The 26,824-nt window shown below is 54.1% G+C and overlaps 1 protein-coding gene across 3 annotated transcripts; it reads right to left on the bottom strand.

Annotated features, from left to right (window-relative positions):
• On the bottom strand, window positions 1–26,824 carry Pcdh1 (protocadherin 1). Of its 3 annotated transcripts, XM_004854306.4 has the most exons (6): window positions 26,655–26,824; window positions 17,530–18,392; window positions 12,431–14,626; window positions 6,160–6,379; window positions 5,144–5,182; window positions 3,861–4,026 (listed from the first exon to the last, which is right to left on the bottom strand). In XM_004854306.4, exons 1-5 carry the CDS (start codon window positions 26,692–26,694, stop codon window positions 5,157–5,159), a joined length of 3,345 nt encoding a protein of 1,114 aa, XP_004854363.2. In that variant the 5' UTR covers window positions 26,695–26,824; the 3' UTR covers window positions 3,861–4,026; window positions 5,144–5,156. The 3 variants fall into 3 exon arrangements, with proteins under 3 accessions (XP_004854362.2, XP_004854363.2, XP_087036762.1); XM_004854305.3 differs by lacking the exon at window positions 5,144–5,182 and having other exon boundaries at window positions 1–4,026; XM_087180636.1 differs by lacking the exons at window positions 3,861–4,026; window positions 5,144–5,182; window positions 6,160–6,379 and having other exon boundaries at window positions 11,815–14,626.

Below are 26,824 nucleotides of genomic sequence, written 5' to 3'. Positions count from 1 at the left end.
TCCGGTTTTCACACTTTTATTGTAAAGCTCGGGAATAATTACACGGGTCTTTCATTGACAGCTCAGCAAACAAACCGGAAACGAACCGAACCGGAGGGGTTAGGGGCGGTGCCTGCGCATGCTCGCGGCGAGGGGGGAGGTCAGAGAAAGAGAAAGACAGAAAGAGACAGAAATCATTACAAATCAACGGGATTGTGCTCGCAGCGCCAGGGATGGGGATGGAGCGGGGGTGGGGTGGGGCCCTTCCCGGGAGGAGCGAGGCGGTGGGAAGTGGCACGAACCAAGAGAAACACGACCCCAAAGTGGGCACGACGCGCCCAAAAACCCCCTCCCCGACCCCACCCCCCGACACACGAGAGAGACACGGCCCCCCTCCCCACTCAGATAACCCGAGGAGACCCAGTCTCCTCTTCCCCATGGGCAGACATACGCCTCGCCTCGGAGGCGAGACACAGTCCCCCCTCCCAGAGAAGGCCCTTACGGAGATGCCCCCAAGAGACCTTCTCTCGGCCAACACAAGCCCTCCCCAGCACCCGGAGACAGCCCCCATCTAGGGAAGAAATGGCTCCGGAGGCCCTGCCCTCAGGAGAGAGGGATCCCAGAGCCCCTAGGAGAAAAGACAACTCAAGAGACCCCAGCCTCATCCCAAAGTGCTTCAGGGAAGACACCACCGGTAGGAGAGATGGGGGAGGGCCAGAAACATCCCTTCCAGGACAGCTTCAGAGATAGCCCCTTCCCTGGGAAGAGAGATGGCCCAAGACTGACTTGTCTTAGGTACTCCCAGGAATCCTGGGAGGAAAACAGGCTCCCCAGAGAGCCTGGGTAGGGAGGGGAGACATGCTCCCATGGTTCCCTATCGGGAATACATGTTCCCCAGAGATTCCCAAGAGGAGACATAGGGGCTAGAGAGCCCCCAGAGGTCACGGATGCCCAGAGACACCCCCAGGTGAGGAGGTGCTTCTGGGACCCTAGGAGAAAAATATGTCCCCATACACCCTCCACCTATCAAGAGACATGCTCTAAAGTAGGGGGATTGGGGCGAACAAGGTCCCCTCTAGGAAGACACTGACTGGGTCAGGCTGGGTTTGGGGGGGTCTCCTCTGGCCAAATGTCGCCTATTGGTACATAAAACTGTACGCGACACAAGGCATTGGGAAGGGGCTTCACAGACCTAGGACCAACAGGGGTAGTCCCCAGTGCTGTCACCAATCCCCTGCCCACCTTTGGTTTCACCTCACGAGTGCCCAGGTGGTGACAGACTCAGCACCCTGACCCCAACCAGGGGGCCAGGGGGGGCTCTGCCTTTGTCTGGGGGAAGGACTTCTGCTCTGTGCTTCTCAGCCCTCCCAGCCACCTGGGCTACCCCCTTCCCTCTGGCTTCTCCATTGTGCAAAATGCTCCTCTGCCCTTCCACTCAGTGCTCAGGAGTCTCCAAGGCCAGGGCAGGGTACCCAGGCCATCAGAGGCTTCCTGCAGGGGTCCACCAACCCCAGGGATGCCTCTCATCCGGACCACCTTCACCAAGCAAACGGGCCTCATACAATCTTTTTACCCCAATCCTGACCTCCAGGACCCAGGACAGCTCTCGAGGCCACTGCCCCACCAGCTGGGCACCTTATGCTACCAACTCCACCACTATTGCACCTGCCCTGTAAGTGCGGGGTGGGAGGGGGCTGTCTCTTTAACAGGCCCCCAGCCCACTTCTTGGGCTTCCCGCAGGGAAAGGAGCCTTTGGCCAACCCCCTGACCTGGCTGCTGCCACCCAGCCCACTCTGCCTACTGCCCATTATGGAAGGGCTGTGGGTGCTGGGGCCACCAACCTAACAATGCTCTCCTTCCCAGCACTGTTACCCCAAACCAAATCAGGGGTAAGGGAGCAGAGACTAGAGTGATTCTACAGCACCCCCTGGCTTTTCTAGGGTGGGGATGGGGGTCTCTGGGGTTACAGGAGACAAAACCCCATCAGCACAGCTCCCAAAGGCACCAGACAACCCAGCAGCCTGTACCCCCCCTCCCACACTTGGGCCACTCCCCCCCAAGCTTAGACTAAGTCAAGCAAGGGCCATACCCTGAGTCTCCAGCCTCCTAGCCTGGGCCCTTGGGGAGCTGGAGAGGTATGGGCCAAGGCAATGGGGGTTTCTGGAAGGAAGAGAGGCTGAGGCTTTGCGATGGCCACAGTGGGAGATGGAGGCTCAGCAGGATGCCCCTCACACCCTGGCCCCCTGAGGTGAATGAAAGAACTTCACCTCATCATGGCTGACTGGGCTTCTCTGCCCCCAATCTCCCTCCCCCCTCCCCCATCGGACCCCTGACCCTGGCAAAGGGAAGCCCAACTGGAAGAAGGGGACCTGGAGCCCAGGGTGCCCTGAGGCAGCCCTTCCCACCCCCTGAGATCAAGGCAATGGTGGTTTTACAGGCTGAAGGGTCAGTCATGGCAGGGGTTGGGGGCTGGGGGGCAGGGAGGGGGAAGGGTGCCGTCCCCCATACCGGAGGCAGCCACCAGCCACCCCCTGAGCAAACCTTCCTGCTCCCAACTCACCCAACCAGGCCAGAGGCACAGTCATCCCACCCCTGTCCAGCTGCCCCCCACAGCCTCAGGGCCCCTCTGTGATGCTCATGTGGATGTGGGAGGCCAGCCTGAGCTGAGCGGGGATCCCCCCCCCCCCAGGGCACAGCGCAACAGTTCCAAAAAAATAGAGATTTGTATTTTTAAAAAAAATTAAATAAAAGCCCAGCTCTGCTGATAGGCGAATGTTACCCCATCCCCACCCCACCCACCCACTGTTTCCCTGGCCTGCACCCTCATCCCACCGCGGCCCCAGGGTTATTTACAACATGGAACAATAGAGGCCTGGGGTGGGGGGCACTGCAGCAGGGCAGAGGGGCACAGGGCAGGTCCCCCCCAGAGGGGTCCTCCAAGACAACACAACATCAACGAGAAAAGTTGCAAATCAGGCAGAAATGGGGACATCATTCCAAGGTCCTTATATACAGACACTGCATGACCAGCAGGGAAGGGGCAGCCCAGATGGGACCGAGCATGGGCCTGTGGCAGGCAGGTGGGCCAGCCAGGGAGCAGTATGGAAGACAAGGCCTCCGCCCCACTCCCACCCCATCCCCACCCCACCTTTGGTAACAAAAGCCCTTCAGGGAGCCCCCGGTGGTCAAGAGTTTCCTCTGGGAGTTCCCAGGGAGAGGGGCTCCCCAGTTCAGCCCTGCTTCCGGACTGAAATGGGGCACGCTATCCCCACCCTGGTCGGCCATGCGGAAAACAATGAGTTGAGAGTGTGCTGTCCACCCTGACTCCGCCATCTGCCCAAAGTGAGGGGTGCTCCCTGGAAGCTGACAGAAGGGAGCCCAGTCATTGTAGAGGAGCCCTCTTGGGCATCAGCTGGGAGGAGCCCTATAAAGGGGAAGAAGGGGCTCCTGGGAGCTGGGGGGTGGAAACAGGGAGAGGACCTGGACCCTGCATGGGGGAAGGGCCAGCGTGGCTGTGAGGCCAGTACTCCCCCCACTCGGGAGCCTGGCCACAGAGTCCACACTGGACGGTCAAGAGTTGGGCCCTGGAATGGGCCCATTTGGGAGCCGGCCGGAGGCTGGGGAAAGGAGTGGCCAGTGGCCAGGAGGGGGCTCACAGGTAGATCTCGCGCTTGGCCGTCTGGGCAGATGCCGGTGTGGCTGCAGGTGGGAAGTCCGAGGTCTGGGTCAGGGGGATTTCCTCCAAGGTGGCCGAGTCCTTGCAGGAATCATGGCTACTGTGGGAGAAGGCACTGTAGGAGGGCAGGAGGCGCACGGGGGCCGTTTTGGTGTTCCGGTCTTCCGGGGGGCTGGGGCTGCCGGCGCCCGCAGGCTCCTGCCCTCCTCGGTCCTGGTAAGGCACGAAGGTGGAGAGTTTGAGGGCGTTGCTCTTGGTCCGGCGACTGGGAGACGACTGGCCAGGCATCCAGCATGTGTCAGAGTGGCCAAACTCACTGCACTCCCGGGTACATGTGCCCGTCATAGCGACATCAGGCAAAGGGCGGAGGTCTGCAGAAGAGAGCAGGAGGACAGTCATCAAGAATGGCAGCCTCGAAAAGTTCTGCTCCATGGCCTCCCACTGGCATCTGCATCCTGACTCAGAACAGGTGCACAGCTGTCCTGCCCAATAGACCTGGACCCTCCTACCACCCACCCACTGGCCCACTGTGCTCTCTCTCCCTCTCTCCTTAAATGGACACTTTCCTTCAAGCCCCACCCACTCTCTAGCACTGTTCTACACACACACACACCCACAAAATCTGCCATCCGACAGGTGCACAGACACACAACTCATCCACACAATCCGTAGTCTGTCTTAACAGGCTTAAACATGCAATTCCACCCTCAGATAAGGCTGAGAAAACTCCCATCCTCCTTGAAGGACCCAACTGGCTCTGTTTCTGTCACACACACACACACTCACACACACACACACAGACACACAGACACACAGATTGGTGTGGACACATGAGCTCACTTCACTGGGCAACAAAGATGGGCACGTACCTTACTTCTACACCCCTCAAACCTCACATGCTTGCAGCTGTCCTGAACCGTGACACAGTACAGCAACACCTTGCTTCAAAGCCAGGGTGAGGGGCAAGCATCTATGCGGGTGTTCGCACACGAGTACACTCACATTCATGCACCCCCTGCCCACCTCACTCCAGCCCCCTCACCAGCCACCACTTCTGGCCTTGCCCCGGCTCCCTGCCCAGAATACCCCCGGGAACAGGAGTTGGCCCCCCGACACCAGCAGTAGCCGATATGGTTGCTGGGCAGCAGGGGTCTCCATGGGAACAGCTGGGTCATGAACGCTTCCTGTCACAGCTGTCCCTGTCCCGCCCTCGCTCAGGGACAGCACCCGGCGGTGACCCCCCTTCAGGGACATGATGGAGCAGCACTGCCTGGGGCAGGGGCTCCCCTGGCACCACCCACCCTGGATTGGCCTCCTGCCAGTGCAAGGTGAGGAGGGGACAGCTCTGTTGTTAACCCTCAAAATGCCAAGGCTCTTCAGCTCAGGGCAGAATTGGGGGACCCAGTGTGGCACGGAGCACTGGGTGGCTGGGGCTGGGTGCTGGGCTGAGTCCCACAGACCCCAGACCCCAGAGCAGTTCCCACATACCTGGCACTCCGCCTCAGGGCCTGCTCCGGCCAGCCGGCTCTGCGCGGGCACAAAAAGGACGAGATGGGCATGAGATCACAGGTGGAGGGGCAGGGGTGGGGGCAGAGGGCACGCTGAGACCTAGGGCCTGGGAGTTTAAACAGGGCCTCCTCTGACTGAGGGGTGGGGAGCGGAGCTTCTCGTCTTTTAGGGATAGGACACCTGGACAGAGGAAGGAGTGAGACCCCAGGGTAGTGCCAAGTCAGTTTTTCCACCCCAAGGACTAGCTGACTCAGGCCCCCTCTCTCCACAGGCTGCCATGGACACCTTCTTGCCTATACACACACACACACACACACACACACACACACACACACGTACATCCTGACAGTACACCTCACCATCCATTCACATGCTGACCTCTGCTCCAGCTCAGACTTCCATCATTCCATCACCCTCAAACTCCTCCCAGCCAGGCCTTCCCCTTCCAGACCTCCCCACAGCACCTCCCTGGCACGTCTTCCCCCACTCTCTCCCCGCAGGTCACCACACCCTTCTCTGAGCTCCTCAGAGAAGGGCCCCAGTCTCTATTTACAAGGCCCTCCTGCCCCACTAGGGGACCACCATCCACCTCTCAAGGTTTCCTCAGCATTACCTGAGCCTCTGGCCACCATTCTCAGGGCCCTGTTCCCAGGAAGGCAGTCTAAGATCATGCTGAATGCAAGGGCTCTGGACTCAGAGAAACCTGCGTTGGAACCTCTCCCAAGTCTGTAGCTTCCTCGATGTGCGACTTTGGGCTAGTGACTTTACCTCTCTGAGCCTCAGTCTCCTCTACTTTAAAGAGGCACAATAAAGTTCTCAGATCAGAGAGTGGTTGTGAGGAATAAACAAATATATATACCTGAAGACTCAGCATGGTAATTACTACCAAACACACAAGAAGAACTCAATAAATGGAGGATATTTTTAAGGTCTTGTCACTGTTCTCAGGCTTTTACACATTCCTGGGTTGCCTGAACCATGCTGACACTCCTCACCATTCTCGGGGTGCTCCATCTCTCCTATGCTGCCATCAGGGGTGGTGCGTTCATAATGATCTTCAGGCAGGGCCAAAGGACCAAGTCGGGGTCCCGAGGATGACTTGCTGGATGGTGTCTCAGACTCCTCCAGACCGCTATCATAGTAACTGTGCTGGGATGGGTCCTGCAGCTCCTGGGCCTGGCTAGTGGCCGAAAAGGTGACACGGCGGTGAGGTAACTGCAGGGAGAGAGAGTGTCACTGTTGGCTGGCCAGCTTGCTGAACTGGGCCCAGCACCATCCCAGGCCCAGCCCCAGCAAGGACCCCCCAGCTCTTAGCAACAACCAAGAAGAGGCCCAGCCTGCTAGCACTGCATAGACTCCCAAAAGTACAAGCTCCAATAGAGAACTCCCCCTTAATCCTAGGACAGCTCCCAGTACAGCTAAGTCCACACGCTGAAAGTTCCAACATGGCACAGGCCCCAGTGTTATTACAGCCCCCAGGCCACCACAGTAATCTGAATTCAGCACAACCATGTGTTAGAGCATAGCCCTTCCAGTTCTAGCCCAGCTTTCCCTCTCTCCCTTTAATTTCAGAACAGCCCCTGATACAGAGTAGAGCCCAGCACCAAAATAGTACAATACTAGCTAACCCCAAGCGCCAGCATGGCCTCTAAACACCAGTACAGCCTCCAATTTCTAGAATAGCTTCCTAAAAGCAGCACAGTCCTAACTCCCAAACAGCTCTCCAATGCCAGTCCCCTAATTTCCCAAAAGAATCCTCCAAACTCCAGCTCCTCACCTGCTCACTGCTCTGTAACTTCCCATGGCCTCCATCCAATGAAGTGGTAACCTCTTTCTCATCCTGTTTCTCATCCCTGGTTTGCAGCACTGAGATAGCCTCAGGACTCCCTGCTGAATGCCCTCCCACCCAGCCCCCAGTCCCACTCATTGCCCTCCAGAGAGGGCTCCAAGTAGAAAAAGATGGGACAAGCCAGGACACCTGGGATTGGGGAACAGAACAATGAAAACTCCGCAGTCCTCCAGATCAGGAAACAGAACACTGATTGTAGAGGGCAGGGTCCTGGATGAGCCAGGCATGGCATCCACCAAGGATTAGGAAAGCTGGCCTCAAAGGAGACTCCTTCTAGGAAATAGGAAGGAGCTTTTAGGAGGGCCCGACAACTTGGTGGAGCCAGACTTGAAGCTTAGATTGGGTGGCAGGGGTCAGGAGAGTGGAACAGTGATGGGCTCAGGGCTGGGGATTTAGCTCAGTGGTTCTGGCGCCTGCCTCGCAAGCACAAGGTCCCGAGTTCGATTCCCGGTCCCCCCCCAAAAAAACCCCAATGATGGGCTCTTCCAGCCAGCAGCCCTGTCTTGACTGCCATGGGTTAATGATCAGTGCAGGAACCTGGCAACCTCAGCTTGGCACTTGGCACAATCAACCAGCCACCCAAACACCCACCTGGGACTGCCACTGGTTTTCCTGCCAACCAGAAATTAGGAGTTATTGAGGGTGCAGACCCAGGGCCCCTGGAGGCCAGAGGTGGGAGCAGCAAGGCCCAAGCCCTGCTGATGAGTCCCCAGGCTCCTCTAACTCTCCATGCCTTTGCCAGTGCTTTGTCTTTACAAACCTTGATAAGAAGTTATGACAATGAATGGCCAAGGAGGTGGTCCCAGATTTGTAGACCATCCCCTGGTACCCCTCCCCTCACAATCTCTGCCCACCACAGGGAGCTGGGGTAGCTCCAAAGCTCTAAGCACAGGGTTTTGAGCTCATGGAAGGCAACCTAGACCCACCTCCCCACAGCTTCAGGAGTCACGTTGTGATCCCAAACACTGAAGAGTCTGGATGATAAAAAAAAGGTCCCCAGAGCTGACGTGTATGTTTGGGGTTGAGAGGTTACAAAGGAAAATAGTCCATCTGGAATTGGGGTAAACAAGCTCCAGGAGGGTTGTGGAAGGCACAGGGCAGCAGGGCTGTTGGTGCTTTGCTTTTCAGTTTTGGGGTTTTTTTTTGGTATCGACAATTGAACTCAGGACCTTATGCTAGCGAGGCAGATGCTGGAACCACTGAGCTAAATCCCCAGCCCTTGGTTTTCTTTTAAGACTTTTTAGCAGCCCTCCTTCCCTACAGAACCCACACCTAGCAACAGAGGGCTTGCCCCCAGGGAAGTCACCTAGGCTCTTTGCCTATGATTCTTTTCTGTGAAATGGAGCATTGGGTTATACTTGATGTTCCCCATTATTGTATGACTATCAAATCTTAAAAGCCAAGATCCAAATCACTGTTAGACCCTACTCCTGAAGTTCTAAGCACTTGCTGAATATTTCAAATTGGCTGCCCCTACTGATTTTCATTCTTTTTTTTTTTTTTTGTACCAGGGATCCAACTCAGGTCTTTCCACTTGCAAGGCAGGCGGCGGAAGCACTGAGCTAAATACCTGGCTCCTACTGATTTTTCAGAAGCAACATGTCTGAAACCAAATTCTTTTTTTTTTTTTTCTTTTTGGTACCTGGGATCGAAATCGGGTCTTTGCGCTTGCGAGGCAGGTGGCGGAACCACTGAGCCAAATTCCTGGCTGAGACCAAATTCTTTCCTGTGCATCAACTTCTCATAAGCAATGATCTTATCAATATCCCATCACCCATATTCAGAAGGCTGATGCCTACCTGGGAATCTTCCGAGCTCTCCTTTCCTTCCCCATACTCAATTACCCTTTGATCCAGTAGGTCCTTTCTCCCTAAAGTCAGCCAAAGCTTCCACCTATTATCTATCCCCTTTGCTACCTTCTTTTAATTTTTTATAACTTTTTGGTACTGGGGAGTGAACCCAGGGCTTCATGCACGCTAGTCAAGTACTCTATCACTGAGATACATTTCCATCCCTTTTTAAGACAGGGTCTCATTAAATTGCTCAGGCTGGCCTTGCACTTATAATCTCCTCCTGCCTCATCATTACATCTTGTTAGTCCTAACCTTAGAGGTTCAGTCTTTTTTGTTGTTGTTACCAGGGATCGAACTCGGGTCTTTCCGCTTGCAAGGCAGGCGTCGGAACCACTGAGCTACATCCCTGGCCCAGTCTTTTTTTTTTTTTTTTTGAGACACTACATAGTCCAGGCTGCCCTTGAACTCTCCATGTTATATGTCCCATGCTAGTCTTGAATTTGTGATCCTTCTGCCGAAGGCTTCAGAGAGCTGGGATTACAGGCATGCACCACTATGCCTGGCCCTGGGGATTCAATCTCGTAACTTTATCTTCAACCCCCCCCCCCCCCGCCACCGCTTTTGTTTGGTACCAGGGATTGAACTCAGAACCTTACGCTTTTGAGGCAGGCGACAGTGGAACCATTGAGCTAAATCCCCGGCCCGATCCTCACCCCTTTTTAAGTCTACCATACAGTCCAGTGAACTTTCTAAAACTCAGTTCATCTAAAAAAACTCCTAAGCTTTCAGGGACTTCCATTTCCTCTTGAGCTTTTGGCACAGCATCTGAGTCCTCTAAAACCTACAGTTCGAGGGCCGGGGATTTAGCTCAGTGGTTTCGCCACCTGCTGCGCAAGCACAAGGACCCAAGTTCGATCCCCAGTACCAGAAAAAAAATAAAACCTACAGTTCCTCTAATCTCACTGCTCACCTCACTCCTATACCTTCCATGCCATCCAGGAAACTCCCATTTCTGCCCTTTTCCTGTCTCCAGTGCACTCACAAGGTGACCCCAGGCAAGAATACTCAAGTCAGCTCAAACTTCATATTCTCCTCCCAGAAGCCATTCCCATGTCACATGCACATTTCCCCACACTGTGTTCCTCCAAGAAAGGGAGGGGCACTATGGTCAAATAAATTTGGAGACTCAAGAGTTATACAAGTTTAATAAGGTCCCCCTTTCTTGCAGGGCTTTGCAGAACCTTTAATAGGCAAATATCATAGTGACTCTTACTACTATTACTAACTTAATCGTGGAACCCTTTAAAAAATAGCATAATGGATAATGGCAGACTCTGGAAATGAGATTTCCTAATGCTTTGTGTTCAGATTCTGGCTCTATCATTAACTATTTTTCCCTTCTGTGAAATGAGTAAAATGACCCGTATCACAAAGTGTTATGATCAACGAAGGAACTAAAAGTACTTGGCATGGTACCTTGCATTTAGCAAAGACTTAAAAAAAGAAATGAGTAGCAGCAATAGCAGTTTCACGGAACAAGCTGGGAAAAACTTTCCTTTGGCACTTTTCACTTGACTTGTAAGATTCATTTCACTTGTGTCTTGGACAAATATGACCATTCTTTCATTAGGATTGGTACTATGCTGAGCTTGCAGTAAGAAAGTAGCCAATGTGTTTTAATGATAATACATGATATTGTATTGGTCGGTTGTATCCAAATGTTGGCAAAGTATTCAGTGCAGCTTCATGCGGGGTTGGATTGTACTACAACCAAGTAAGGGACAATTCCTTGGATGCTGCTGGGGGGTGGCGTGAAGAGGTAAAGGAATAGGAGAATGGAAGGCTGTAAGCATAGAAACGGAAGAGAATGGAAGGTCAATACGGGTTCCATGGTGTCACAGTGAGCACTCTGAGAGGTCAGAAGTTAGTAGAGGTCACCCTACAGATACTTGATTTGTCCAGGAGAAATGAGAAGTAACTACATCTTACTTCCCCATGCCCTACTCTTCCAAAGCCCCCAGGAACTTGCACTTTGGGGTTGTCCAGGGCGCTGGGGAGTTTCGGATCAAAGAGAGCTGGCGCCTTGGACCTCTTGGGAGTGTCTCAGGACTCTCTGGTCACCATGGAGATAGGTTGCCTCTGGCCTCAGAGACTCCTTCAGGACTTGAGGCCCCTTATCCACACTTTAGCCTCCCTCAGGCACAACTAGACACAGGGCAGACCCAGGAGAGTGAGAAGTGAGAGACGGAGAGAGAGAGAGTGAAAGCCAGTAGCCCCGTGCTGGCCAGAGCAGGAGCTGAAGAAAGGGGAGGGAGGTGGCCTTACAGGAAGGAAACAGAGCTTGGAAGTCTGTGAGCATGAGACCCCCAGGAGCCAGGGAGCACAGCAAGTCACTGCAGAAGGCTGGAGAAGCCCCTCACCTCTCCTCAGGTCCTCCCTCCCTGTATCGCCAGGACAGAGATCCCAGTGGGGAGAGACAGGCAGGGTTGGCTAATTGCCGGGTGTTGGCAGGTGTTGCAGGGCCTTGGTGAAAGATCTTATCTTGAGGGAAGGTGGCTGGTGTAATCTAAAGGCTCTTGTGGCTTCACCTGAGGCAGACAGGATAATTCCCACCCCATACAGGTGTTTTGGTCTGAGGTCGTCAGGGGCTACTCAATTTGGGCGACCTGGATAGGCTGTCTCAGGCCATGGACTCAGGGAAGAACTTGAGTGCATCTCTACATACCCTTTCTTGTTGAAGGGTGTCATTAATAAGAAGGCCTTGCAACATGCAGGAGGCTGTCAGGATGTCAGGTCAGGAGGAAACTTTCTCCAGACATGGATATGGGCGTGGGGGTGGACGGGGAGGTAGTGTGCTGAGATAGGGTTGGAGTAGAGCAGGTGGGTCTAGAATGTAGGAAGGGGCAAAGAGTAGGGATGGGAAAACTGAGGCAGGATCTGAGGACAAAGGGCGGCTTCCAGTCTCTCTCCCTTCTTCTCTCAGTTCCCGAAAAATAAGAAACCAAAACTCCAAAAATAGAGAACTTTATTGTCAGGGACAAGGATATAGGGAGGGGTATGGGATGTGGGGCCCAGCCCCAGGAGCCTGGGGGTGAGGAAGAGGTTAATGTACAGTATATATAGAAGGCACAAGTGGGGAGCCCCTCCTCCCTGGCAGATTCCCGAGGTCTCCCTGTTTCCCCTCCAGAGAAGTATCTATGGCTGGTCTCAGATAGAGACCCAGGTCTGGAATAAACTTCTTCCCAATTTCCCCACCTGCTTTGGTCTCCAAACACTCTGCTCCCCTGGCCATCAGTCCCCACCTGCAAGACTCAGCAGCTGGTTCAGCATTCCGGGATCTGTCAAGTCACAGGCCTCTCCCCAGTGACGAGGGGTCAGGGGGAAGATCACAGAACATACCTTCTCTCAGTTTCCGCTCTGCCTAACTCCCATGCCTGGCAAGGGTCATTACCAAGGCCTCAGCAGCCCCAGATCCATGCCTCCCCTCCCACTGCTTGGGGTGGCCCCCGAATGGGCTGATGTGACAGGAATCCTGCTCTGTCACTCCCACACCTCAGTCCAGATGGCCCCTTGGTAGGGGTGGGAAGGGGGCTTGGGTGTGCTGAGCCGAAAGGGCTGGCCTACCTGCTTGCTGGGGTATTTTGGGGGGTTGGTGCGGTAGCTGTAGTCGGAGTACTGCTCGGAGCCCGTGGACGTGGTGTCCCCGGTGCCCACAAATGTGTTTGCAGGCGGCAGGTCCTGTACCACCTGGTGCTTCTTGGAGGCTGAGGGTGACTGGGGCTGCAGCTGGATGGAAGGCAGAGGGGAGTTAGAGCGGTAGTGGCGGCCCAGGTCCGGGCTGCCGGGTGGGTAGTTGAGGGGCAGGTGGATTCGGGGACTGTCCCCAGGTGCATCACTCATCAGGTTGAACTTGAGGGACTTCTGCAGCCCAGCCTCATCTTCATCCTCCACTGGCTTCACTGGCTTCGGGGACTTGCTCTTCTTGCCCTTGCTTTTGTTTCCCTTGGAGGCTTTGCCACTGGGCTTGGGGGCATACAGGTCCTTGGTCTCCTTCTTGCCAGCCTGGTAGCCGCTCTTGGCCTCCCGCTGCCGGCAGTAGCGCACAAGTACTGCTAGGGCGATGAGCAAGGCCACAGCCACAACACCAGCCACTACACCGAAGAGGATGTTACCACGCTGCTTGGAGCGCTCGTATTCTGGGTCCCCAGCAATGTCGATATCCAGGGGCGTGTCCAGGCTGTGGCCCAGGAGGGTCTCCAGCAGTGTGCGGTTGGCTAGCGTCTCATTGACATAAAGGTGGACCAGGGCTGTGCCATAGCGTGGTGGTTTGCCACGGTCACTGACCTTCACCACAAGGCGGTGTAGCCCATGGTGGCGCCGCTCAATCTCCTTCTCCAGGGTGATGGCACCTGAATGTGACCCAATCTGAAAGAGTCCATAAGGGTTGCCACCAGCAATGCTATAGATCAGCTCAGCATTAACACCAGAGTCAATGTCCTCAGCTGTCACCTGGCTCACTGTCTCACCAAGACGTGTCTGGGGGGTCAGCAGCCGGTGGGACGTGTTGGATGGGGCAGTGATAAAAGGTGCATTGTCGTTCTCATCCAGGACATTGATGGTGACACCAACATAAGCTGAGCGAGGTGGGACACCACCATCGACTGCCTTCAGCTGAAAGGTGTAGGTGCTCTGTTGCTCTCGATCAAAGCTCAGGCTGGACAGGATGGTGCCTGTGCCATTCTGGATAACAAAGTCACCATTGTCCTGTTCAACCGAGAGCTGCACCCGGGCATTCTCCCCCTTGTCCCCATCAATGACAGTCACCATGCCCACTGGACTCAGCGCAGGCATGTTCTCCATCACTGAGAAGTTGTAGCCACTCAGCATAAATTTGGGGTCATTGTCATTGCAGTCTAGCACATTGATGAGGACAGTGGCTGTGCCCTTGAGGCTGGGGCTGCCCCGGTCAGCTGCTACCACCTTCAACTCGTAACTGTCCCTCTGTTCCCGATCAAGGGATGTCTTCACCCGGATCTCTCCATTTTCAGGTGAGATACTAAAGAGACCCTGGGCAGCCGGCTCAGGCTCCAGAGAGTACACCAGCTCTGCATTAGAGCCAGAGTCAGCATCAGTGGCAGTGACCTCTGCCACCACTTCACCTGGCTTGTTGTTTTCTGGGAAGGCGACCTCAGTGATGCTCTGGGTAAAGACGGGCGCATTGTCATTGATGTCCACCACCTGCACCTTAAGGGAGTTGGTGCTGGAGAGTGGGGGGTTGCCAGAGTCCACAGCCACAATCTCAATAGTGTAGTCTTTGACCTTCTCGTAGTCCAGCGGGGTGGTGGTCTGCAGGAAGTACTTCTTCTTGCTGTCACTGCCTGTCTCGCTGGCTTGGCGTAGCTGGAAGGGCACATCACCTGCTACCACACAGGTGACAGCTGCATTTTCTCCCTCATCTCGGTCAGATACCTGTACCAGGGCCACAGCTGTCTCCTCTGCCACATCCTCTGAAATGTTAGCCATCCCATCTTGATGGGTCACAAGCCCTATGCCTCGGATCTCAATGGTTGGGGCATTGTCATTCATGTCCTTCACAGTCACGACCACCTGGGCACGGGCACTCTTCGGGTTGGCACCTCGGTCCTTGGCGAGAACTGAGAAGCGGAGGGTGCTTAGGTCCTCACGGTCCACGGGACCCTGGACAGTGATAAGTCCAGTGTTTCTGTCCAGTCGCAAAAGACGCCTCACCACTTCGGGTGCCTGGTGGAACGTGTAGTCGATCTCAGCATTGGCACCTTGGTCTGAGTCATTGGCCTTCACCTAAAGGGTAGGAGGGAGAAACAAGGAGAACAAGGAAGAGTTAGACCAGGGATAGCAAGTGAAAAGGTGCATGTGCTTTCCAACAAGCATGTCAGACACAACACATCCAACTTACACCCTTTCCAAAAGCAAAACATGTACTGTCTTTTCCTCAGTCTGGACACTCTAGCAGGCCTTCCTAACCTATTTTCCTGGACAGCCCAGATGCAGCTTGCAAATCCTCAGCAGTGATACAGAGATGGGACAGAGCAGGGTTAAAGTCCACATCACATGGCTGTACTAGTCCAACCAAGCATGGGGATGAGGCTACAACTAGCAACTAGGTAAACTCTCATTCAATCAAACTGGCCTTCAACCCTCTAATGGTGGACACTAGTGCAAGCAGTAGAGATGGTGCGTATGTGCACATATACATATGTGTATGGCTGTGTCTTTAGGTATTTGCGTGCATGCATGGAGACCCACAGCTGAGGGGATTTCTTTTGAAAGCAGCCAGGTAGGGATATGGGTCAGAGGGAGCACTCCCAGTCAGGCCCAGCCATTGCTCTGTCAAACTGGGGAAACCTGTTTTAGCAGCTCCTTCAACTGCTGGCTGGCAGAGACACCAGTGTGAAGAATCTGGCCTGAGCCTGAGGCCAGGAGGGAGGAGTTGGTGCAGGCCACAGAGACTGCTGGCAGCAGGCTGGGCTCTCAGTATCAAACAATGAACTGTCTGTCCCTTTGCAGTGGGCACGCCCTCCCACGCTAATGCCAACGAGCACTGGCCCTAGTCTATACAAACATGGGTGGTATAGGGCAACAGGAACCAGGTGCAACCAGCCATAAGCTACAATAGGTCAGAAAGAAATGTAAAGGTTGGAGTGAGGTAGCTGCCAGAAAGAATGTCTTGCAGGGTAAGGGTGAAAGATAGGCATAATTTGGCAGTCTTTGGGGAACAAAACAGAATCTTGGGTCCAAATGCCAGCTCAATGACCACGTGACCTTGGGTCAAGTATTTAACCCAAGCCTCAGTTTATAAATGTATAAAAAAGAGATTAATAATAGAATTTATTTCACAGGATTATGGTGAAGATTAAATGGGATTAATACATGGAAAAATGCCTACCACTGCCTGGCACACGGAAAAGTGCTCCCTTTCTCTTTTTGTCTGTTCATCCACCTGTCCCTTCCATCTACCTACCCATCCATCCATATATACATTGTCCTGTATGAAAAATCCGAGCTGGGCACAGTGGCTAGTTGTCCCATAAACCAAAGCTTGTCTTCTTTCCTTCCTCTTGCCAGGAATTTCTTCTACTCGCTAGGGCTTTTTCCACAGAGGAGACTCCTGGGCAGGGTCTCCCAGGTACCAATGCCGGTGTTCACTCACATCTGTGAGGGCCAAACCCTCACTATTTCTCCTACCCAACTTCAATTTCTGTCACTAGCTATACGGCTGCAACCCACTGTCTTTGTCTCTAGATTGCCTTCTTATCTGCCTCTTGCCATCTGTCTTTGTCTCTTTTTCTCTATGACTCTTGGTTTCTGTTTGTCTATTTCCCATCCTTGCTCAATTCTGATCCTGCTTCTTTCCCACTGCCAGTTCTCTCCTATCCTTTCTTTTCAGCCCTGTTCACCTCTCAACCTATTCTCCACCTTCTTCTGCTGCATCTCCCTGGAGAATATAGTCATTTCATGCACAGGCTCTGAAGTCAGGCTGTGGGATATGTGCAAAGGTAGACTCTGAGCCTATAGGTATGGAATCAGGCAAATTTCTTAATCTCTATGGGCTCAGATTCTCATCTGTAAGTGGGGATAATACATACTTACCTTGTACTGCAGGGACTAAATGATATAATACACATAGTGTGTTTAGAACAGTGCCTGGCACCTAGGTTATTATTATTCATCATCCTTGACTATCTGTCTCCCTTTCCTTTCTCAGCTTCTTTTCCAGATTCCAATCCACCAACTTCTAAAAAAGATAGAAACACCCACCCACCTTTGCCCCAGGACCCAGGACAAAAGGGTCTCCCAGGCAGAGCGAAGGAGTCCAAGGCTGCTTAGCTCTTCTCAGCTCCCTCACATCAAAGACAGAGGCAGCTTCAGCCCATGGGGAAGGAGAAAGGAGTGGGGCTGGCCTGAGGCCAGGGCTGAGATGACAGTGGGAGATACACCTACTTGTCTGCAAGGATGCTTTCTCTGCTCCCTCCCAGGCCCCAGCCCCATCAAGATGTCCAGCCCCTAGGGCAGTTCCCATGAAGATAGGTGCTGAGAATTCCTCAGAACCAAGTGATCCCTCTCCCCCCACCCCCGCACTGTGCCAAGCACCCCACACCCATGGGTTCCCCATGCCTAGTGGAGGAGGGAGGCGCCAACACCCTAGTGTGGCTTTTTAGAACTTGGAGGGCTCACCTGGCTAAAATGATCTCATTTGACTCTGGTGGTGAGGAACAGTGTGAACCTATGCCCCCAGTGCCAGGAAAATCCATCTGATAGAGGGAGCCCGCCACTTGTCGGGAGGATATTACATCTCAGGAGAGCTCTACCAGACAAAAAGGTAGCTCTCTTGCTCCACCTCAGCTTCCCTGGCTGGGGGAGAAGGTGCTCCTTGGACTTGGGCAGGGGCATGTTTTCACTCAGAGGTTTCCCTGCCATGAGTTGGCTGGAGTATAGTATGGCGGGATACTTATTCAGGAGCTATGTCACTGTCACTTAAGTAGCTTGATAGAGGAAAATAATATCACCTATTAGGGGGGAGGTGGTAGGAAGGTCTCACCTGGCTGGGGCTGGGGAGAAGGGTGTCTTACCACAGTATTCTGGCATTTTCTCCCCTAAGTGAAAGGAACTCACGCTTGTTTGGGCTGGGATCCTGTTTCTAAATTTGGGTCACCCTGACAGATAGATAGAGGGGGATCTCTCACCTGGATGACTGAGTGGCCTATGGGACTGTTCTCAGACAGCTCGGCCTCATAAGAGGGCCGCTCGAACTTGGGAGCGTTGTCATTGGTGTCGAGCACAGTGACACGCAGCAGGGCACTGCTGGCTCGTGGGGGGCTGCCGCCATCCTGCACCTTGATGTTGAGGTCATAGGAATCCCGGCGCTCTCGGTCCAGGTTGCCCATCACAATGAGCTGTGGCTGCTTCTCTTCCTGGTCCTCAGCTACCTGCAGCCCAAATAGCTCCTGGGCCTCAGGTTTGGCTTGCAGTTCATATGATGCCACACCGTTGGGGCCAGCATCACGATCTGTAGCCAGTGGGATTGGGAAGAGCGAGCCGATGTTCGTATTCTCGGGGATGGACAGAGTGATGACTGGTGAGGAGAAGTTGGGCGTGTTGTCATTGATGTCCTGTACCTCTATCTGGCCCTCTAGCAACCGGGGGCTGCCATTCTGCATAAGGTCTGTGATAGACACCTCAAACTCCAGGATGCAGGGCTCACCAGGCAGCTGGTTTTGGCATTCACGGAGCCCCTCACGGTCAATGGAGGTCTCAGTGGTGAAAATGTCACCTGTCTTGCCTTCCACTCGAAGATATGGGGCACCTACCTCTAGTTTGTACAGGTGGCCCACGTCTGGAAAACCATAGTCAGCTGCGAGGCTCCCAATGAGGGTGTTGGGTGGCTGTTCCTCAGGCACCTTGTATACCACCCGAGTGGCCTGGCCTGCAGATGGAGCCAACAGGAGCACCAGGGCCAGCATCAAGGGGGGCAGCAGCAAACGCTGGCCCCCAGGGCCTGGGCTGGGCCTCAGGAGCCCCATCCTGGCAGGTTTCAGAATCAGGAGGGCTGGAAGGAGAAGAAGCAGAACAGAAACCATCAGCTAGAAGGAGGAAGCTGGCCCTAAGCTAGTCCCTCACTTTCCCTCTACCACCTATACACTATTATTCCACAAAGAGAGTCAATCTCAGTCCAGAAACCAATTCCAGAACCCAAAGCCCAGCTCCCCAAGTCTCACTGCAGGGTGTAGCAGCTGTGTCTGGCCCAGCTGGAGGAGCTGGTAGGAGGCCTGTCAGGTCTAGAGCAGCTCCCGCCCATGGAACGCCCTTAGCCACCTGACTTTCCTGGGTCCAGCCCTTCCTCTTTCCCTCCCTCTTCTCTCAGCTCTGTGCTTCACCCAACACCTCCTTCTCACCAGCATCCTGCCTTAGTCACTCATGGTAATTACCCCGATACTGAGATAGAGAGAGGGAGCAAGGGAAGGGTTAGGCCTTTCATATCCCCGACAGGAGCCCCTGTCATCCCATCATAGTAGGAAAAGAGGGGCAGGTATCCGTAGATGTCCCAGACCCACACTGTCATTACTGCTCACACTGGGTCCACTCAGATCGGCTGGACAGAGAAGGTATCATTTCTTTCTCTCCCTGCCTTCTGTTTTTCTTTTGAGAGAAGGTCTCAATATGTAGTCCAGGCTGGTCCTGAACTCATTAGGTGGCTCAGGCTGGCTTCCAACTAGTGGTGATCTTCTTGCTTCAGCCTCCCGAGTGCTGGGATTACAGGCGTGTGCTACCACTCCTGGCTTTCTTCCTCTTCTGAGATGACAAGGCAGTGTATGTAGATGAGGTATGGCATCTCAAATCCCCTCTTTCTGACAATAATCACCCTTAGTGTCCCATGTTCCCTACCCCCATGAAGAGCCAGCTTGAACTGGACACCAGTCAAGGCTTATGAAAATGGCTGGGGTTGAGGAGTAGGTGTCAGCCCTCCCCAACTTCCCCCACAAAAACGTGTCTCAGAGCACATGTGGCCATGCGCGTGCACACACATGCACATGGACAGTTCCCAGGGCTCCTCTCTTCTCTGCCTGTTGCCGTGGGCAGGTGCATGGAAGAAGGGAGCAGAGGTCAAGACTGGGGTCAGGACCGTGGTCAGGGCTGGCTCTCAAACTGGCTTTGGGAACTGCCCTGGCCCGTCCTTAGCAACTAGGAACCCAACAGGTCTAACTAGGACACAGCTGGGATGACACCACCAGCCTTTCCCTGACCCCTCCCCAAACCCCACACACAGGTCTGCTGGTCTCTGGATGATCATCTGGCCCCCGTTTGACCTCTATCCCTACATACAGCCCCTCCTCCTGCACTCCTGCTTCTCCCTTCCCACCCCTAAATTCTCCCAGGTAGAGCTCTGCATGACTGAACTACCCACAAGATGCGCCCACAATAACCCTCTTCATCCACCCCTTCTTCAGGCTGCCTACTTGCTAGCCCTAGCCAGACCTGTCACCTATGTCCCAGTAGTGGCTACCCCTCCTCTCCCACAAAACCACAGTCAGCCCTTCCTCTATTCAGATCCAAAGTCTCTGGCCCAGCATTTCCTGTGGAGGGCTCAGGTTCAGCCTCCTTTCCATACTTCCCCTCGGTGGACCTGAAATACCTGCCCCACCCCAGGAATTTCCACACAAGACCTGCCACCGACCACACCCATCCCACTAAAGGGAGGTTCTGCTCCCTCCCCAAAGTCTCCCCAGCCTCTCCAGCCCACAGTGACCTCTCCTTTCTCCAACTCACAGCCACTTATTGTCTGCTCCAAACCTAAGGCAATGAATCATGGGCTGCCTGGGACACCACCCACCCGTGTTGTTCAGCTCACCTACTCTGTCTCTCCAGGCAGATGCTGAGCATCTTGATGGAAGAGGCAGGACTTTGTAAACACACTCACTCCCCTCCCATGCAGCTTCACAAAGCCAGGCACATAGTAGGTGCTCACTCATGCATTCAATGAATGCTTACTAGGCACTAACAATGTGCCAGGCTCTGTCCTGAGCACCAGGACACAGCAGTAAAGACTGGCCCCATCTGTCATGACAATGGCTTTAGCTCAATGGCCAGCTGTCAAGTTTTGTTGGGTCGCCTCCGGAACCTATTTGGTACATGTAAGGCAGTAGAGTGGAGAAAAGCGAGGGTTGCAGCTTTACACCATCTGAGGCAAAACTCAACTGTCCACTTCCTGGCTGCATGATTGGAGCAAATGGTTTAGAGCCTCAGTTTTCCTATCTGTAAAGTGGAGATAATACTATCTATGTCCTAGAAGGCTTAAGATAATTTAGGCTAAACAACTAACACAATTCAGGCATTTAACAAATATTCCCTCAAAGCACTCAGCACAATTACAGCTAGAGACCTGATTGGAAAATTTGCTGTTTATCTTTTTTACAAGACAGCAAGCAAAGAGTGGAAGGACTTCTACTTTGTTGGCATTTTCAGGATCTAACACTGGACCTGGCACACAGTAGTCAGTCAATAAATTTTCTTTTTTCTTTTGGGACATGGTCTTGCTATGTAGTTTAGGCTGGCCTTGAGCTCTTGGTAATCCTCCTTCCTCAGCCTCCCAAGTGCTGGGATTACAAGTGTGAACCACCAGGCCCAACAATAAATAGTCCTTGAATAACTGTGATTTTAGCTCCCTGAGGTTAGCCCACTTGGCATTTGCTGTGCCTTAATTGCTTGTTTACTTATCTACTTCTCCAACTCCACTAGAACTAGCTGGGTAAAGTGTAAGCCATCACTGGGTGTGTGGTGCATGCCTGTTATCCCAGCACTCAGGAGGCTGAGGCAAGAGGATTGGTGAAGTTCAAGGCCAGCCTGGGCTATATAGTGAATTCAAAGCCATCCTGAACTACATAGCAGGACCCTGTCTCAACAGCTCCCACCCCTAGACAAAAGTAAGCTTTCTCCATTTAGGCTGCAGAGTAGACCCTCAGCAAATGCTCATTGAACGTGGAGAATCCTTATACAAACTAAATACTTCACCTTCTCTGGGGAGCCTTCTCCAAGACCAGGCTCCTCCCTGGCCACTCCTCGGCACTATAGTACTCAGTGTGTATGTGGCCCTTATCAGATTAGTGAGTGTGTTTATTCTCAGCCACTGCCCTCATCTCTTTAAAGGAAGAATTTATCTGATGTTCCATTTGGATCCCTCCTCCAGCCACCTCCCCTCCTCTGCAGGGGCCTGGCAGGGCACATCTCACCACTCCAACCCCAAACTCAAACACATCCCAAGGGACTGTCTCTAAAGAACCGCATTTCCTTCTGGACACCTGATAAGCCACTACCCTCCTCTACACACACGTGAGGTCATTGTGCACCCCAAATCTCTGCATAAAGTTTTGCAGGGTAAAAGTTACACGGGAAGATAATGGGATTACCCCAAACTTGGCAAAAAAAGGAGAAATACAGCGGTAACTGCTGCCCTCCAGTAACTACTTCCCCCTTCTAGATCAAGGATAGTTTTGCTTTTGGGGGCACATTTTTGTTGAAGAAATTTACAAAACTATTGTGCGGATTTTTCCCAGAAAAAAGGTCTGCTCACAAATTTTGGCTTTGAATTTAGGGTTCATGGTCTGGCAAAGTCAAGATGACTTTGATTTTTGTTGCCACTCCAAGAGCTACAGATGAAACCCTCACGTTGGGGTTTCAACCCCATCTCAGGGTCACAACCTGAGATTCTAACCCCTCAGATCTCCTAGGCACCAACCCCCCGCCCCTATCTCCCCACAGACACACCAGCACCCTTTCCTAGTCACCCTTAGGCAGGCCTTACCTCCAGCCAGCAAAGTCATGAAGGATTATGGTATTCAGCTTCTAAATTGGAAGGACCAAAGGGTAAAATTCAAGACAAAAAGATATGGCAGTGGAGGGGGTGTTCGTGGGGGATAAGAGGAGTAGGGAGATAGGGCTGTGCAAAGTGAAGACAAGAGTTGAGGAAGGGTTAGGGCCTTCGAGCACCAGGAGAACTCCTTCCAAAGAAGGATTATCTTACATCTTAATCGCACACAAAGAAGGATTATCTGGCCCCACCCTTAGGATGTTTGATGGGAAAGAGGAATCCCCAGGTCAATTGTGACACAAAGGTCCCAGTCAATCTGGGAAAGAATTTAAAATAAACCAGGTCCACTGTGGTAAGGGCCTGAGGCCCTGCAAACCATCATCACCTTCACCACCATCACTACTCATTGCTATCCCCATCACTTTCCCGGCAAAGGTTTTACCTACATACCAGTTTTACATGCATGATCTCATTTAATCCTTCTGAGCCTCTGAAACAGATGCTATTTATTACTACAGCCCCTCCTCATATTATAGATGATCAAATTGATAAATGCATTTATCGGCTTAGGTCAAAGAGGTAGTATGAAGATGAGCCAGGATCTCAGAAATGGAGTGCCCCTTCCTATTCAGGAAGGGAATCCAGTGGAAATCCCTCGGGCTGGCCAGGAAAGAAAGAGAAGGCCTTGGCTTCCAGGGCTAAACTGGGGCATCCCAGACTGCTGCAGCTCACCCAGAGGCCCATGGAAAGCCATGTGGCCAGGAGGCAGGAGCAGCAGTAAAGGGGCCCCTCCTCATCCCTGCCCCCACATTTCTGAACTTTGTCCCCAGCAGTTGGTACTGGGAGTTGTTAGTCTCAGGCAGCTGCCTGCCTTTGAGAGATCACAAACCTTATCTGCTCTTCTCCAGGTAACGCTACCTTCTTGGGCAAAGGTGCTTTACCTCCACCCAGTGACATGGGTTCCTACACCCTGAAAAGCGAGAGCCTACCCTGAGAGGCACAACCACCCATCTCCCTTGGTCCAAGGAGCAAAAGAACCATCAGGGGTAGAGGAGTGAGAGATGAAGGGGACAGAGTTCAAGGGAAGAGATGAGGACAGAAGTGAGGGTTTGCCTGGAACCTTCATTTCCCGACTGCGTGTGTGCGTGTGTGTGTGTGTGTGCGTGTGTGTGTCAAGGTCCACTTCTTGCTGACTGCCATTTCAGGAGAGCTCCCACTGTCCTAGTGACCAGGTCTATTTTGATGCCCCACCCTCACCCCAGCACTAGTACACAACAGCCACTGCTGCCAGGGGACAGAACACCAAGGGACAAAGGGACTGTCTGGTTTCTGAGCCTGAGAATGGAGGGGAAGTCGGTGGGGCTGTGGACGGGGTGGAGCTGTTCAGAGGCCTCCAGAGCAGAAGGGCGAAGTCCTCAGCTCCCCTTCCTTCTCTTCCACAACCCTCTATTTGCCTCCATCCGCTTCTAGGAACTGTATTTTTGAGCCAGATTGCTCTCTCCATCAGTCCCTAGCTGTATGACTTTAGTCACGTTAATTCATTTTTCTGAACCTATTTCCCCACTACAAAATGGAAATAAAAAATCCTGCTTAAAGTTATTTGGGACAATTAAATGAGGTCTGATGCATCTAAGGTTTACACTTTACATGGTAAAGTATATGTTTAAGAGTCTTCCAACCCTGGAATAGAGCACTTTATTTAGCACATAGTAGGTGCTGGTTGGTTTAATGATCAAATGAACTAATCCCCTGGCAGTTAGAAAGTCCCATGAAGGCAAAGATGGTATGTACCTTACTACTGCATTCTCACCACCCACCATGAGTCCTGGCAGCCAGAAGCTGCTCAATACCCTGTTGAACAGAATCCTTCTCTGCAGCACCAACTGTCCTTGCTCACTGTAGGGGCAGCACTCACCCCATACCATAGGGGCCCTCCTTCCCCATCTCCCCTCACTCTGCCTTGATCTCCTCTCTGAGGAAGCTCCTCCTCATCCTGGTAGGCCCCTCTACCCCATTCTTCCCCCCAGGGCTCACGGTCTCTTGCTCAGCTCTCTGAAGAAGTACCTACAGCAGCAACCCCTCTGCTAGGAGGACAGCAAGACAACCCTTCCCAGCTAAAGTCCCTCCTGGAATTGGGAATTAGGGGGAGGAGGGGGATGGGGGAGGACTCAATCCAGCCAGACTGGAGGCCTCTTCTCACACCTCTCCCCGGATTCTGCCCCGTGCCCTACTCTAGTTATTTTATTACACGTTTCAATTCCCTCAGACTCCAACGTCAAGAAACCGTCACTTTTGGGTGGCTCCTTTCCTGGCCGCTCCAGAGGGCTGACCCAGAGCAGGTGCTGGAAGGCACCCTGCGTCTTCTGGCACGAAGTCCTGGCTACTGCCGGCACACTCAGCCCCAGTCTGCACCGCCTTGGTCAGCGGGCGCTCCCCAGCACACACCCAGCGCACAGTCTCCTTCGAGAGGACGCCGAGAGTGTGTGTATGGTGGGGGACCACGGCCGCTCCTAAGGCTTGGCTGGCGCCACCCCCACTCCAGTCGCGTCCAGGAGCCCCAGGCAAGGCTAGACTAACGCTAAGCGCAGTAAGAAAGCGCCTAGGCCAGCCGGCTACTTGCGTCCCCCGCCTCCCGGACCGCCGCGGGGAATCCCTGCTCCTCAGCCTCTCCAGTCCGGCCGAGGGTCCTCCTCGAGCCGGCGCCAGCGAGAGCCACGCAGCGGGCGCCGGGAGGGGGTTGGGGAGGAAGTCGGCGCCGGATTCACAAAGCCGCGAGCCCGGCCGGGCGGGGACGTTCTCTTAAAACCGATCCTCCCGCGGCCAGAGGAAAGGGGTCCTTGCCCTGTACTCAATCCTCATTGGCCACGGCGTCGCCCCCAAGCTCTCCGGCAAAAAGGCACAGTCGCCGGCCACTGCTGGGGAAACTGAGACCAGAAGTCTGATCCACGAGAGGGCAGGTGGGGAAAGGGGTGCGAGTCCAGCTCACCCACAAATTTTGCTTCTGCGAACGCCACTAACCCTTCTCTGGCCCCGGGGCCTTGTCCGCGCACGAGACTGGCCTGCGGTAGGGACCGGGCCCCCAGGTCTGAGACGGACCCAGGTGTGCAAGGGATCTAGCTGTCTAGGGAAACTCAGCTAAATGGCCCAAACAAGGGTCGCAAACACCGGCCTAGGCTCGCACTCTGCAAAGGACCTAGGGCTCGGAAGCCCGGGGAGGCGGTATGGCGCGGCCTGCCGGGTCCAGCTAGTTCCCGGAATACCCGGCCAGTACGGCCCCGGAGTGAAGGTGGGGGAGGCGCAGGCCGGGAAGCCGGTCCGGCCGGCCCGGGGCTCCCGCTGAGCGTATTATTTACAATAACAGTGTGGCCGATTAGGGTGACCCGGCACTTGGGAGCTCGCTAGTTCGGCGACCCGGCGGCTTCCCCCAACTGAATCTGGGAGAGAGGCAATGTATTTGTGCGAATGCTCCTCAGGGTGTAATGTGACATTGTTGGTGTAAGGTGTGTGACACCCAATGTTAATATGTGTGAAGCAGTGGATTCTGTTTGTGACCGTAAGGCGCTGCTGTAGGTGTGTATTACTGTGTTAGGGTGTGTGCCATCAATGCTTGTGCTCAGACACTAGGTTGTGTGTCTGTGCCTGTGCAGTCCAGGAGAGCAAGCAAGACCCCTGCTGTGTTCTGGCCAAGGAGTGGGCAACATAATTTATGTCAGGGTGTGTTACTTAAAGGAGTATGTGCAGGGGGCTAGGTTTTGAATGTTCTTTTGGCAACTGTGGCCGTGACACTTGTATACGAGGACACAAGATTGTTTTTGTGGGTCTACATTGCCTAGTGTCACACCCGGTTGTGTTGCTGCTCTTTATGGCCATGAGTTGTGGGTCCCTGCTGCTGATTGTGCAGACGCTGAAGCAGATTCTGAGCTGGTGACGGAGCCCCAGTGGGCGCTGGTGTGCGGGAGGTATGTCTGTCTTCACACATGTACGGATGTATGTATGTGTGTGCATCTGTCGGTGGGGCGGCCCTCCAGGTGCCCGTGGAGAGCTGGAAGCGCCTGAGTGAGCTGAGCTATTCGCCCAACAAGTGTGTGTGTGTGTGTGTGTGTGTGTGTGTGTGTTGGTGTGGGTAAGGTTCCTTGCTTGCTTCGCCCTCGGGGAGCCCCCACTAAACTGAGGGCCACGCTTCCCCCAAATCATCTCCCTTCCGCGCGCTCCTGGGGTCTCCTCATCTCCGCTGCTCCGGGCGCGCTCCGGTGCACGACACGGGGGCTAGGGTCCGGCTCGGCACCCCCTCCCCTCGGGGCTTCTTGCCGTGGACCTTGGAGGCCAGCGTGCCCCGGTCACAGCCCCCACTTGGTATCCCAGAGGCCCCCACCTCAGTCCCCACGCACCGGGCACGGGCTGGGCCCCCGCGGCCTCGCTCCACTGAGCGCCCCTCCCTCAGCTCCCGCCGGCCATGGCCGCTCAGGGCCCCGAGCCGCTGCAGCCTCCACCGCCACCGATCCTTACCCGCCTCGGGGCTGCACCGGCCGCCGGCCTCGCTGTCCATGAGCCACCGCTGGCCCCGGCCCGGGCTGCGGCTCGGCGCGGCTGGGGCTGGCGCTGCGGTTCGGCTCCGGCGGCTCTAGGCGCAGCAGCCCGGCGGCTTAGCGTCCGCGCCGCGCTCCCGCTCCCCGAGT

This window comes from Heterocephalus glaber, unplaced genomic scaffold (assembly GCF_053883595.1).
Source record: "Heterocephalus glaber isolate CG9 unplaced genomic scaffold, H.glaber_assembly_v1.0 deba00001463, whole genome shotgun sequence".
Lineage (NCBI taxonomy): Eukaryota > Metazoa > Chordata > Mammalia > Rodentia > Bathyergidae > Heterocephalus > Heterocephalus glaber.
This window is presented reverse-complemented; position numbering and strand designations above follow the sequence as displayed.

Bases quoted from the DNA above. Each gene is read 5' to 3' on its own strand.
- Pcdh1 (XM_004854305.3), bottom strand. From the start codon at position 26,694: ATGGACAGCGAGGCCGGCGGCCGGTGCAGCCCCGAGGCGG. The intron at 18,393-26,654 runs GTAAGGATCGGT...TTCTCCTTCCAG, and splicing joins CCGGTGCAGCCCCGAGGCGG to CCCTCCTGATTCTGAAACCT. The intron at 4,027-6,159 runs GTGAGGAGTGTC...TCTCTTCTGCAG, and splicing joins GATGGAGCACCCCGAGAATG to ACCTCCGCCCTTTGCCTGAT.